This window comes from Myxocyprinus asiaticus, chromosome 45 (genome assembly GCF_019703515.2).
Source record: "Myxocyprinus asiaticus isolate MX2 ecotype Aquarium Trade chromosome 45, UBuf_Myxa_2, whole genome shotgun sequence".
Lineage (NCBI taxonomy): Eukaryota > Metazoa > Chordata > Actinopteri > Cypriniformes > Catostomidae > Myxocyprinus > Myxocyprinus asiaticus.
This window is the reverse complement of record NC_059388.1, coordinates 3159989-3175417: the sequence shown is the minus strand read 5'-3', so window position 1 is coordinate 3175417 and position 15429 is coordinate 3159989. Positions and strand designations below refer to the sequence as shown.

Sequence of the window (15429 nt, the reverse complement as noted above, 5' to 3'; positions counted from 1 at the left end):
AACTCCAGGTGTGGTAGTCAGCATCAATACTCGCTGAGCTACCCAGGCCCCCAAAATAATTATTAAATAATTAAAAATAGCTAAACTGGTTTGTTCAATAGCACATTATAATATTCACATATTTTTGCTGTGGTATCGAAATTGGTATCGAGAAACGTGAAATTTCACTGTAGCGACTACTGAAATTTTGGTACCGTGACAACGCTAGTAGATAACTAGCGTAAATCCTCTTGAAAATGGACAATTCACACAATTCATACAGATTTGATAGGCTGCTGATAATTATATTTTGTATGATGTTATCATAACGTGAGCCGCAAAAGATCGCTCGAGGGCCACATGCGGGCCGTGTGATTAGTAGCGCTGCTCTATGCATTTCAATTTTATAACAAATTTCCATCAAATTGTATTCACAAATATTGTATTTTATATTTAGGTTTTATTACTTTAATTTTGTCAAAAAAAAAAAAATACACCATTCAATAGACATTTTTAGAAATCTGAAATGTGTAAATCTTAAAAATAGTCTTAATTTTTTTTTAGTGTAAGAAATCAAAATATAATGAAAAGAAATAAAATGTAAGAAAGCACAACAAAAAAACATGCACCGAAATGAAATGTGTAACAACGAAACACAACAAAGTGCAGTAAACATATTTATATTGTATTATAAAAAAAGACAACAAAACATACGAATAGTAAAAACACAATAAAAGTACATTTAATGTAATTTGAATAATATGAATATATGTATATTAAATAATATTGATATTTAAATATTTTATATAACAGTATATAGTACATCTTTTATATTCAAGTTATAAAATATATATTGGAATATTATTTAATGAATTTAATGTTATAAGTGTGATGAAGTTTATAGGACGTCAGTCTGTATAGGCCCAATTGATCACGTTGTGGATTGAAATAAACACCCACAGATGTTTTTGGGGTATAGGATATGTGCATGCAGTCCTGAAAATGAAAGCAAAAAATAACATTTGTTATCCAGAATGTTATATAATACTTCACGTGATAAGACAACATACAGTCACAGCTTATGTCTTATATTGACCTGAATAGACATACTGAATTTGAGAATGTTAAAATCCATTCTAAACACAAAATAATCTTTATGAAAACGATTTTATATGTGTTCACAAATATGTATACTCTGTAGTGGAACAACTTTAGCAGAGCTAGTTTTTGCAGAAACTCGGATGTTTAATCTAATAACTCTTGTTTTTTATGTCTTCAAAAGCCATCAGATATAGAGGTATCAGTTGTGTGTACAGAGTGTGTTAAGCGTTCTCAAACTATGCTAGAGAAATTGGATTGTGTTTCAGTGTGTCTTGCCACCTGTCTGGAGCACACACTGTTCAGGAATGGCCTTTTTCTGCCACTGCTTACAGAATGAGGAGTTGTTGAATTTCTACATGTTAATCTTCAGGTTCGGGCTATTAATTAGTCATCTGGTTAACTCTCATCTCTCACAGCACATGAGATCATGTGATTCCTCTTGTTTGATGTTGTTTCATAAATTCACAATTACAACACTCTGGGAAAATTCTGGAGCATTTCTGAATAACATCATAGTCAATAGAGAAAGCACATCTCAAATGGTCAGGGGTTTTACAAAGTGGTGAATGCGTTTGTGGAGTGCTAACTTGTAATTTCCAGGAACTCAATTGGAAGACCGCTTTGGTCACTAAACTAATTACACACTATATTCACTCTCTGCTTTGATAAAGAAAATAAATTATATTTGAGTACCTGTTTTTTCCAACCCAGTCTCGTGACAATGGTGCGAGATTTCAAATTCAATGGTGCAAGAGTTCACAACTTTTACTCCCATAGAGAAAAATACATGAATTAACAAACTATGTTATTATGATTTTTTATTTTATTTTTTTATTAAAAGTTTATTATATATATATATATATATATATATATATATATATATATATATATATATATATATATATATATAACAGAATATGTGGAACCACATTATATTATTTACAACCCTACCTCCCAAACATTAACCACCCCACCCCACCACCCAACACAAACAGATACCCCAGTGGTCAAATACAATTGACAAAGACACACAAACAAACAATAAAACAGAAGAAAATGTTTAGAAATACATTTAAAAAAAGTATATGTTCAAAAACAAAAAGGCTACAACATACACATTTATAACAACACGTCTCCCTCCACTGCCCCTCTCCGAGAGCCCTCCAAAAAGGCCAAATAGCTGCCCCACTTCCAGATGAACATATCCATGTTGCCTAGCCATCTATATGACAACTCTTCCCAAGCTGCCACCCTGCCCATCTCCTCGCACCACTCACGAATCGAGGGGCTCCAGCTGACTTCCATCCTCTAAGGATAACCTGTCTGCCCACTATAACACCGGCCAGGATCCAATTCTTCATGTACTTATCTCCTACTTCAATGACCGCCCCGTCACCCAAAATACAGAGCCTGGGGCAAAAGGAGATCCGAGTACCCAATATGTCGGCCATAAAATTCTGGACCCTCAATCAGAACTCCTGTATCTTACGACACCCCCAAAAAACATGGGTGGTGTCTCCATCTTCTAAATGGCATCGCCAGCAGGTGGGTGTGTCCTTAAGACCAAGCCTATACAATTTAGAAGGGGTCCAATAAAATCTATGTAGAATCTTAAATTGCATAAAGCGCATCCTTGCATCTCTAGATACAGACTTGAAGTTTTTAAGAATCCTAGCCCACATTAGAGTCAGGAGCTGGCAAACCTGGCATCCAATTAATGAAACTAGATTGGAGGTGTGGGTTAGAGCTACTCTGACTTATAACATTGAGTTTGCTATTAATGAAAAGCATCTGCTTGCATGGACCATGCCTCACAAAAAAAGAGATCTTAGAACACCTGAGCTGGCAAGAGTTTCAAAGTTATCTTGAAGATTTTAGATGTTCATCTGTCCACGGTTAGACAAACTGTCTATAAATGGAGATGATTTAGTACTGTAGCTACTCTCCCTCGAAGTGGCCGTCCAGCTAAGATGACTCAAAGGGCACAAAGCAGAATGCTCAGTGAGAAAAAAAGAACCCTAGAGTGACAGCTAAAGACTTGAAGATATCATTGGAACTGGTTAACATCTCTGTTCATGAGTCTACTATACCGAAAAAATTAAACATGGCAGATTTCATGAAATCAGGATAAAGTGACGAGGTGTCAGTTCATGTGGTCTTGTCATTGCTCAGTGTGTATGGAAAGTACAGCCTCACACTGTTATGTCAGCACAGTGTCTTTAGAAATGACATGTAGTGTATTTGGGGAAAATAAGCTGTGATATAACGATCAAGGACCCCTGGAATGTCTACTATTGTTCAGTGGTATTAGTTTGCCGCATCCTTGCAATGCAGTTTACTATGGTAAACATGGTAAAATTATGGTAAAATTTTATACAAATGGATATGTGTCTAATAACAGGGGTTTTATATAATACTGCACTGCTAAATGATAATAAACTAATAAACAAAAAGGAAAGTACTGAATTAAACAATAAAGAAAGAGTGGATAAATGCAATGCTGTTGAACTGAATGTAGCAATAGGAGAGAATTGTATGCGAATGCTCCTTATGGGAAACCACCTAATGGCTCTGGCAAAATGGTGATAAATAATGCTTATTTATCATTAAACAAATAATATACCTATTATTCGTAACAAGCTGACCCCAGTTAACTGTTATCTAAGCAAGTTAGAAAAACATATGCTGCAGGTATAAACTAATGCCAAGGACTCTAGAAAGAGGTTTGGTAAGTTTATATTTACGTTCCACACAGTCGGGTGATCGGTCCGGCAATAGAGACATCTTCCACTGGCGATGCGGGTAGCGTGCAGTGGGAAGGGCGCAGAGTTGCGATCCAGTACTGGGACTGGACTGGGCAGCTGGGTCAGTTGAATCTTTACAGAGTCCTTTGCAGGCTGGCTGCGTCACTGAGGAGCCATGTGGGACAGGCAATGTCTGCCGATGCAGAGGTCCTTTGTGGACTGGGCTGCACTGCTGGAGGGCCATGAGGGTCAGATAAGGTCCCTCAATGCTGGGGCCCTTTTTCAGCTAGTGTGCAGCAATATAGCAATAAAGCAATATAAAATGTTTTGCTCACAAAAGCTTAACCTCAACTATCTTCCTCGTCAGGTCAGAAACTCAGGACGTGGTGTGTCTGCTAATGTCTCCTTCCCCGTCGAGTTGGAAATGCAGGACAAGGTGTGTCTATCCGGGGGACATATTTATCCCTTTCTGATGAGGAGGAGACTGAAATCTGGCACCTTTCCAATCCTGGAGTATGATTGGCCAATGGTGTCTGAAGTAGCCACGGTGTTGCCCACCCTAGTATGGAACTAATTTGCATAGCATAAAGTACAGTGTTAAAACAGAGTCTTTAACGTTTTACCCATGCATTATTTCTTTACCAAACCTCTTTCAAATTATTAAAGGCATCGTATGGAGCAGATAGAGACCAAACATGATAAGAAATGGTTAAGTCATCGTCCATGCATTCGTTTATCTGTTAATAGGTCTTTCCCGTGAACTGCTGTGTTAACAGTCAGTAACTATTAACATAAACTGTGCTTTGCATGAAGATGGAGTGGTTGTGTTGCAGTTTATATTAAAGGCTTCCAAACCTATAGAATAGATCTCTGTGGCTCTTCAATGCTGCTGCATCCGGGAGGTCCTGAAGGAATTTATGGCAGTTTTTGCCTAAACCTTAGAAATGTGTTCGGTGGGGCAGAAGGTCCCCCTTTCTGCCCTGTAAGAGGTGTCTGGCAGTTGTCTTAGCATCTTATCTGATGTTGCTGAACATTTGTTTATGTTCACTCACCAAAGATCCAATCACAGTGAGGTACATCTTCTTCCACACCGACAGAGAGGGGCCCTGCCATAAACTGGTTCCTGGAATGCCATCTTAACTGATGTTCACCACAACACTTACAGTATATCTCAAATAAAGTACATATTCACACAGCACGGGGTGGAACGAGGTGCTGTCTTCACAGAAGTTTCGCTAGTTGTCACATTCTCCATTAATTACAGTTGTCAGGCCAACATAGCAGCCAGATAAACCCGCCCCTTCCGCTGTGTAGGACAAGCTGCAGCTGTTGAGTGCATGAAGTGTCCAACATTCCACACTTTTCTGTACATCATCTGCGTACTCGTAGTACACTTCTTTTTGTTGCAGTTTCGGTGTGAAAATACCACTCCCTCTACTTAAACTACAAAGTGGCATAGAATAGGCCGGAAGTGTGCAATTTGGGATGCACCTTATAACTTGTACTTTAACTGCTACATAGCTGCCTAGAAAACTGATATTACCAGATTCACTAACGTGATAAATTTGTAACATTATATTATTACATAAATATTATTTATCTTTATTGGAAAGAGTGTGAAGTTAAAATTCACCCACAGGAGCTCACATCAAGAGTTGACTTTGAAATTGAACTTGCACATACAATGTATCCTATCTGTGAAACAACATAGCGTGGCGCTTCACATCCTTTGTGCAACCCCCTTGATATGTTGTTGAATATTTTCAAGCCCCATTTAGTTATCTTGGGAAAGTGCCATTTTTTTCCTCCCTGCAGTGTGCCAAAGTCAGTGAGTGGATCACCTTTACATTTCAGCTTCCCTTTTGTGAAGAATTCATGCATTAGCTGCACAATAACACCCTAATAAAAATGTTTCATAAAATTTTTATCAGGTTGTTGTTTCCATGTTATGGTACCATTAAGTTTATGGTTACGTCTGGGCTTTTGAAAGGTGTCATTGGGCTGTGTTAAAATGAAATATATGTGTTATATCTCATTTGAATGCATCATGAAGTTTTAATGAAGATAAATCCTTACCCTAGGTATACACTATATTGCCAAAAGTATTCGCTCACCCATCCAAATAATTGAATTCAGGCGTTCCAATCACTTCCATGGCCACAGGTGTATAAAATGAAGCACCTAGGCATGCAGACTGCTTCTACAAACATTTGTGAAAGAATGGGCCGCTCTCAGGAGCTCAGTGAATTCCAGCGTGGTACTGTGATAGGATGCCACCTGTGCAACAAGTCCAGACGTGAAATTTCCTCGCTACTAAATATTCCACAGTCAGTGGTATTATAACAAAGTGGAAGCGATTGGGAATGACAGCAACTCAGCCACGAAGTGGTAGGCCACGTAAAATGACAGAGCGGGGTCAGCGGATGCTGAGGCGCATAGTGCGCAGAGGTCGCCAACTTTCTGCAGAGTCAATCACTACAGACCTCCAAAGTTCATGTGGCCTTTAGATTAGCTCAAGAACAGTACGTAGAGAGCTTCATGGAATGGGTTTCCATGGCCGAGCAGCTGCATCCAAGCCATACATCACCAAGTGCAATGCAAAGCGTCGGATGCAGTGGTGTAAAGCACGCCACCACTGGACTCTAGAGCAGTGGAGACGCGTTCTCTGGAGTGACGAATCACGCTTCTCCATCTGGCAATCTGATGGATGAGTCTGGGTTTGGCGGTTGCCAGGAGAACGGTACTTGTCTGACTGCATTGTGCCAACTGTGAAGTTTGGTGGATGGGGGATTATGATGTGGGGTTGTTTTTCAGGAGCTGGGCTTGGCCCCTTAGTTCCAGTGAAAGGAACTCTGAATGCTTCAGCATACCAAGAGATTTTGGACAATTCCATGCTCCCAACTTTGTGGGAACAGTTTGGGGATGGCCCCTTCCTGTTCCAACATGACTGCACACCAGTGCACAAAGCAAGGTCCATAAAGACATGGATGAGTGAGTTTGGTGTGGAAGAACTTGACTGGCCTGCACAGAGTCCTGACCTCAACCCGATAGAGCACCTTTGGGATGAATTAGAGCGAAGACTGCGAGCCAGGCCTTCTCGTCCAACATCAGTGTCTGACCTCACAAATGCGCTTCTGGAAGAATGGTCAAAATTTCCCATAAACACACTCCTAAACCTTGTGGAAAGCCTTCCCAGAAGAGTTGAAGCTGTTAAAGCTGCAAAGGGTGGGCCGACGTCATATTAAACCCTATGGATTAAGAATGGGATGTCACTTAAGTTCATATGCGTCTAAAGGCAGATGAGCGAATACTTTTGGCAATATAGTGTATATAAGGATTAACTAAAGTTTTTGAAGCAATACTTTATTTTAATCCACATAACTCTCTGATCTTTTGAATAAGGTTAACTTTCATTAACTTCCTCTCTCAGGGGTTTTCCATAAAGTGTGTTACATAACGAGACACAAGCTAAACTCAATTTATTTGGGCGCAGGCTGTCAGAATGCAAAAAAATCTCTGTTTTGCTTAGAGAGATTTTCCATAGCGTGTAGGTGATGGAAACTGACATTTACATAGTGTTTCACGGTAAAAGCAAACTGGCTAAAATGAAGCTGCCAACTTCACCATGTTTAGAGTGAGGAAATCAGAAGTCTTGAAGTCTCAAGTATTTTTGTAACCATCAATCCAAACAATTGACCCTTTGCTTAGCTTGCCTTAAAAATGTTACTGATCAGTCCTACCTTAGCAACTGTTTCTGTCTGTCATATTATCAGACAAGCTTTTGCTTTTTTTAATATAAGTCTAAGGAAGTCTTGTGTAGTTTTAATCTTGAGTTGTGTGCTTTTATAATGACTTTTCAAATACATTTTAGATGCATAAATGCAATCAATTGATCCTAATTATATTTTAAAAAATTCTAAACAAACAAAAAGGTGAAAACATACCTCACTCATTTATTTATTCTTTTATAAAAATGTATTACTGATTACAACAAAACTCATATTATGGATCTTTTTGAGTGAGGAGTGTTTATGATTTTGAGCTCATAAAAGTAGTTACGTTCAGGAATCAGACTACACTGGTCATGCTTTATGTTTCATGCTTTAGATTCAAAAGAACCTGCTAATTTGAATCATTCATTCGGGAAACGGACTAAACTGGTCACACTGTTTTACACTGGAGATTTAAAAAAAGGCTCAAAGTCATTAGTTCGGGAATCGGGCATCACTGGTCACGCTGTGTGTTTTGCACTCTAGATTCAGTAGAGGGGCAGGGCTGCTTATTCCAGCCCATGTAAGAATAATTTCAATAAAATTTTTACATCATTACGAGCACATTTATTTAAAATAAAATTGCACAGGAGGCCTGGGAAGCTCAGCAAGTAAAGACGCTGACGATCACACCTGGAGATGCAAGATCGAATCCAGGGCATGCTGAATGACTCCAGTCAGGCTTCCTAAGCAACCAGTTGGCCCGGTTGCTAGGGAGGGTAGTGTCACATGGGGTAACCTCCTCGTGGTTGCTATAATGTGGTTCTCGCTCTCGGTGGGGTGCGTGGTGAGTTGTGCGTGGATGCCGCGGAGAATAGCGTGAAGCCTGCACATGCGCTAGGTCTCTGCGGTAATGCGCTCAACAAGACACGTGATAAGATGCGCAGATTGACGGTCTCAGACTCGGAGGCAACTGAGTTTTGTCCTCCGCCACCTGGATTGAGGCGAGTCACTACGCCACCACGAGGACCTAGAGAGCATTGGGAATTGGGCATTCCAAATTGGGGAGAAAAGGGGATAAAATCCAAAAAATACAATTTCACTTCATGGAAATTCCCAATTCAGGCCATGGCCACACAAATACGTTTTCGTTACACATCTTTTTCTCCACGTATTGGCCTTCCGACCACACTGAGATGCCGTTTTTTGAAAACGCTTTCTCAAGTGGACACATTTGAAAACACTGTCTTTACGTTGTAGTTTGGACAGGGAAAATGGAGATATCAGAAAACTATGATGTATTTGTTGTCATGTTACTCAGTCATGTGATCCATTCAACCAAAAACAATGAAGATGGCTGCCCATGTTGTAGCAACGTTGTTGTGCCAGCTATCGATTTTGACAGCGCTGTTAAAGATAAATGTTACCTTATACAGACTTCACATTGCATTCATTCAAATGCAAAAGGAACACTTGGAATTGCTGTCCGGCAACGGAACATGGGGACAATTGCGTTTCAGACTGTACATGAAACGGTGATTTTTGTAAAAAAAAATTTGCATATGGAGTAAGGGGATTTAAGTTTTCATACAGAAAAACATAAAGAGTTTCAGTGTGGACGGGCAACTTTTGGAAAACACATAAAAACGGCAGTGTGGACAGAGAGCATTTTTGAAAACTCCATTTTCAAATATATCCGGATTAATGGGACTTTCTTATGGGACATTTTGCTTGTACGTAAAGCCTGAGCGAGCAACAGTAACCAAGGGGGGTGAATCTTAGCAAAGGGTCATTTCTAGATTTCTGTTTGTTACATAATGAATGATGACTTATGTCATTTGAGGTTAATGACCCATTGGTGCTCTGTCCACAGGTACTCACTGTGTCAAAGTGTGCGAGATCATAGCCGTTCAGGAAAAGGAAGACGATGCTCCCGCAAAAGACACTGGAAAATGGCAGAAGGTTCCTCAAAGTCCAATGGACTCCTATCAGCATGCTTTCACAGGTACGCCAGCACGACCAGACTCTAAACCACTTATCTGTTATCTGATCATTGGGAATATGTCTTTTATCTTTAGATTTATCTGCTGTGGCATATTTGTATTATCTGAATGATATTGATCAGACAGGTCACCTTTCACATAGTTCTTGAAGTAATGTGCTTGTCTATGTGTCTCTGTAGTGTTCTATGTGGAGAGGACGAGGCGGCACTGCTGGCGGTGCAGAGACGTGACTTTCCACTGCTCTGAATGGTCCGTGTGTCTTCTCTGGGTCCAAACTATTAGGGAACAACTCTCATTGTTGAGTACGTCCTTATGACAAATACTTACAGTATAGCACCATTAAATAGCATTGGGAGCTCTGTGTTCTTTCACATAAATTATTTACTGATTCGCTTGAGCTCCTCGCAGCCTTAAAGGGACGTTGCCTTCTTTTTTTTTTTTTTTTTTAGCAAAATACTTAGTAAATTGCTGCTGTTTATCAATATATTTTGATTCAGTTTATTAAATAGGATGTCTTATAGTTTTATTAGTGTATATTAAGTATTAATTTGTTCAGTTAAATGTCACCCTATTTGTTTAACCCTTATGAAAGAAACCATGTATTTTTTTTATTTTATTTTTTTTGGCCAAAACAATAGTTTTACTATAGTAATATTGTTGCAACCATGCTTGTAGTAACCATGGTTAATTTTGTGTTTGGTCATGGTTTTACTACTATTACCATGGTTAAACTATGGTTACTGTACAGTAAAACAATGGTTAATTTTCATAATGGAATGCCCCCCTTATTAAATATGTAACTCGGAACTTCTGATTGCAGAATTAAATATATTTTTATAAAAGTAGCTTTACTGTAGTTTAACTGCTTTAAGTTATGAGTAGCTTAGGAAGCTACAGTTTCAAAGTGGCTTCCTCAACACTCCACTTACCAGTGTGCAAGATGGAACCGTATGTGCAAAAACTAAGTATACCTTAGCCTTTACCGACATTGAAATCTCATTGGTCCAAATTCAGCTCCACAGAGCTATTCATCTTCAAAGATGTTCTGATTAGCTGTTATTTTGTTGTCACTTGTAGTGTGGACAGACAAATTACTTGTCACGCCTGGTTAAGGAATGGAGTAAGTTGAAAATATCCTTGAATATTCCTTGTAGCACCATATAATACATGGTAAAATATAAAAGTTTTGGCGTGCTGTGAACATATTAGTTCCAAGCACAGTTTTGGCGATCTTTTGTAGGTTGTCTATTTTGTCAAAATCAACTTAATGAAGTAGTTTTGACAGGCTGTGAAGTCTGTCGTCAAACAACAACTACTCACTTTTAATGCTCCACCCGCCTCTCATTCCGCAGCCAATCAACCGAAGAGCTTGCTGGTGTACATCAACCCCTATGGAGGAAAACAGTTCGGGAAGCAGATTTATGACCACAAAGTGGCCCCCGTCTTTTCCCGGGCTTCCATTTCCACCAACGTGATTGGTGAGCGCCTGCATTAACATTTACATAAAAAATTAGCTTTTACGCTTTGCATATAGATCTCCGTCCTGCCAACCCGTCCCAAGAATATGGTTGTATTTACAGCACCATCTATCACTGGATTTGGCCATAATGCAAACTGTGATAGTTGATAAACATAAGAATGCAAAGACATCCATTTGAGAGAGGAAGACCTCGGGTTGGTGGGAATACTGGCTGCGAGAGCCGAGGTTTACAGGCTTACTCAGCAGTTGCTTAAGGGTCTTCGTTTTTACAACCACACATACATTTTGTAAATAGTAAACTACATGTCTGGCTGAACAAATACAGTTCAAGGGAAATCATTAGAGGAGCCAAACAAGATGTTCTGCGGGCAGTTTAATAAGCTCCATACATCACCTTTGGCATATATCATCAACTTGATCCACAAGGTTCTGTCCTGGGCCCTATTCACTTTCAACACATCTTTCCGAGATATGCTTTTACATCATTGCTTATGGTAAAGAACCGGTAATGAAATGTACCGGGATTGTTTCTCATCACGGCTTCAGCTTTATCATTTGATGCGGCTTGATTGATGGTCACCATCAAGCCACAAGAAAAATGCAATTTAACTGCCAGATGAACAATGATATTTCACCACCCTCTGCTCAGCCTCACTGTCATTGTCCCATTAACAATGACTCTTCCCTTTTTGTTTCTATAGTTACAGAGCGTGTGAATCATGCCAGGGACCACTTGAAGATGGAGGCCAATCTGAAGAAGTATGACGGGTGAGTGGATGCCCTACTGGGGGATCACGGTTGCACATCAGTCTGGCACTGCAACAGACAACAGCAGGCACCTTGGGAAATCTTGGGACATCTGAAAGTGAAGTGGCCTTTGATGACGGCAATGTGAATGCTGCATCAAAGCTGGGCCTAAGGCTAGATTTACAAAATATCCCAGATTGTTGTGCCTGGATGTTTTTCTTTTACTTTCTAACTTGGAATTTCTGTGAACAGTAGCCACTATTACACATAAAATCTGTTAAAATGCCTATATTTGTGGTCTAATGTCATTTGTAAATAGAAATGAAGACACTTTTTTAATCCCTTGAGGGAAATGATATGCGCTTTTCCACTATCGGGCCGAATTGTTTTAAGCACGTTGAGTAACAGTTCCAGGAGCATTTTCATTTGGGCACCGTTCAGTACTGTATGATTACGAACCGTTCCCAGCACGAATTTCTCAGCACGATTAAGGCTCTGAAACACTGACTGCAAAGTTATCTGTCTGTCTGTTTGTCTGTCTCTTTTTAATTTTTTCAGACAAGGCTTTGTCAAGCCAACACCAACATTTGTCCTGATAAACTGTAACTATCTTTATTTTCTTTGTTTTATCTTTTGACACCTGTCTTTATTAGTTGTTAAGTGTACAAGGACAGTGTGTAAAATCCAAAAGAAAAAAAGACAACTGTAACAAAGAATGCTAAGAAAGTGCTGGCAAGCTGTTTTAAAAAAACAAAAACACCTTAGAAAATACATAAATATTGCATTTATGCGTTTTTGGCACCATTCGGAGTAAATTGTAGAGACTGTTGTGTGTGAAAATCCCATATTTTTGCTGAAATTACGTCACAATTGTTCTTCGATTTCACAAGTATATTAATATATATATTTATACTATATATTTATCCAACCAAAAGGAAAACCGAAAAATAAACCGTGTCAATGAGCCCAGTTTGGTATGGAACACCACAGTTCTCTTTTTTTTTTTTTTTTTTTTTTTTGCATTTTGCATTTTGCATTTTTGTGAGGAATGTTTATACAGTTGTGTGACTTTGCATTGGACAGGGCTGTACACTTACTTTTTTTGGTGTTGGTACTGGTGCTAGTGAACTAAACATTTCATTAGCACAAATTAAAATGTATTAGCACACAGAAGAGCATGGTTGAAATTGCTTTATTCTGGAAATCAGTCCAAATAGAATAATATCTCATGATTTTATTGACCGCATCATTTTCTGCTGCTCTCTTTTTTGCGTGCAGTTTGTGGTGCTCTAGAGTGCAGCTCAAACTCTTTGATGGCAGAATGCTTACGTCAGAGCGTCATAACCTTGCACATGCTTAAACCATTAATTAAACTGCTTTATTCATATATAGTGTAAAAAGACAACTTTTCCTGTAATTTTACTGCAATTTAATCACCGGAGGCTGGCAAGTCGCTATAATGTTGTAAAATTCCCTCAAAATTTAGTGACTTAAAAGGTGTTTCTACTCAACTGCAGTATCCAAATGTATCATGAGACTGATCGCATGAGCTCTCCTGTTTGCACTACCATTGGTAGTAGTCGGATTGCGTTGCTGCATCATTTGCTGAACTCAATTTTGCAGTGGTACTAATGATCTGTTGCTCATGTCACCTCAAATCGACAACTTTTTGAAAATGAATGACTTCCAGTTGCTTTTTCACTGCAAATCGCATCAGTGTAATACCCCTTAAGGAAAATGTCGTAGCTGATTTTCTAGCATTTCGACAAATGAAAAAATGACATTAAATATGCGGCATGGGCTGTATGTGTAGAATCGTATGTGTTGCCAATCGTTACAGTGAAGTGATCAGTGTTATGTATTTTTCTGCAGTGTGGTGTGTGTTGGAGGAGACGGCATGTTCAGCGAGATCATGCATGGCGTCGTCTCCCGTACGCAGCGGGACACAGGTGTGGATGAGAACTCCTCAGAAGAGACCCTTGTTCCGTGTGGACTTCGCATCGGCATTATTCTTGCAGGTTAGTCGACTACAGTCACAAATCCTTAGTCTGTGTTCTTCAGTACAGATTGCATTCCTTTTGTTGCACATCGTTCCTTTGGCAGTGGGCCTGTGTGCCCTGAAGCATCCATCTCTTACGACTCCATTACAGAGCGCAGCTCTATACTAGAGGATGATCACAGGATATTTTAGCTCTGTTCCAAAATGTAGTAAGCTGCCTTCCAAGACAGCATCAGAATCAGAATGAGCTTTATTGCCAAGTATGCTTAGACATGCAAGGAATTTGTCTTGGTGACAGAAGCTTCCAGTGCACAAACAATACAACAACAACACGGAGATAAAAAAATAGAATAAAAATAAAAAGCAAATAGAAAATATAAATATATATAGAAATACACAATAAGACAAAAAAATAAATATATATATATTCTTTATTTTGTATTTTTTGTCTTATTAACTTCAGTTCGACTTTCAACACCATCATCCCAGCTATACTCCAGAATAAATTACACCAGCTCTCTGTTCCCATGTCTATCTGTCAGTGGATTACCAGCTTTCTGACGGACAGGCAGCAGCTTGTGACTTCCAGCACCTGTACAATCAGCACTGGTGCCCCCCAGGGATGTGTGCTCTCCCCACTATTCTTCTTCCTCTACACCAATGACTGCATCGCCAAGGACCCCTCTGTCAAGCTCCTGAAGTTTGCAGACGACACCACTGTCATCGGCCTCATCCGAGATGACGATGAGTCTGTATACAGAAGGGAGGTTGAACAGCTGGCTGTCTGGTGCAGTCAAAACAACCTTGAGCTGAACACGCCCAGAATGGTGGAGATGATTGTAGACTTTAGGAGGAACACCCCAACACTGACCCCCCTCACCATTCTAAACAGCACTGTGGCAGCAGTGGAGTCATTCAGGTTCCTGGGCACTACCATCTCACAGGACCTGAAGTGGGAGACTTCATTGTGAAAAAGGCTCAGCAGAGGTTGTACTTCCTTCGCCAGCTGAGGAAGTTCAACCTGCCACAGGTGCTGCTGATACAGTTCTACTCAGCAGTCAATGAGTCTGTCCTCTGCATTCCAATAACTGTCCTGTTTGGTTCAGCTATGAAATCAGACATCAGAAGACTACAAAGGACAGTTCAGACTGCTGAGAGGATTATTGGTTGCCCCCTGCCCCCCCGCCCCCCCCTTCAAGAACTATACACTTCCAGAGTGAGGAAAAAGGGACCCCACTCACCCTGCCCATTACATTTTTGAACCTTTGCCTTCTGGCCGACGCTTCAGAGCTCTGAGCACCAGAACCGTCAGGCACAGGAACAGTTTTTTCCCTCAGGCTATCCATCTCATGAACAGTTAAAACTGCCCCTTTGAGCAATAACTATGTGCAATACACAGTTTAGTCGTTTTTAGATTTATCCAACCTCTTCTGCCATTTCATTCCTCTAAAAAAAACCAAAAAAAAAAACCAAAAAAAAAAAAACATTTGCACTGTACATAACAGATTTGTATTAGATTTGCACTACGTATGTGTATGTATGTATGTGTGTGTGTGTATGTACGTATGTGTATAATTATTTTTTATTTTTTATTATTATCTATGTCTTGCTGCTGGTTTTGTATTATTGTACACGGGAAGCTCCTGTCACCAAGACAAATTCCTTG

At 39.6% G+C, this 15429-nt stretch overlaps 1 protein-coding gene across 1 annotated transcript in view; it reads left to right on the top strand.

Moving 5' to 3' along the window:
* Positions 1 to 15429, top strand: part of LOC127435336 (ceramide kinase-like) — a 50290-nt gene that overhangs the window by 19993 nt on the left and 14868 nt on the right. The window contains exons 2-6 of the mRNA XM_051688752.1: positions 9408 to 9539; positions 9717 to 9839; positions 10890 to 11015; positions 11719 to 11785; positions 13637 to 13782. Coding sequence (XP_051544712.1) covers positions 9512 to 9539; positions 9717 to 9839; positions 10890 to 11015; positions 11719 to 11785; positions 13637 to 13782 — 490 coding nt within the window. The 5' untranslated portion in view covers positions 9408 to 9511. The remainder of the gene's footprint in view (positions 1 to 9407; positions 9540 to 9716; positions 9840 to 10889; positions 11016 to 11718; positions 11786 to 13636; positions 13783 to 15429) is intronic.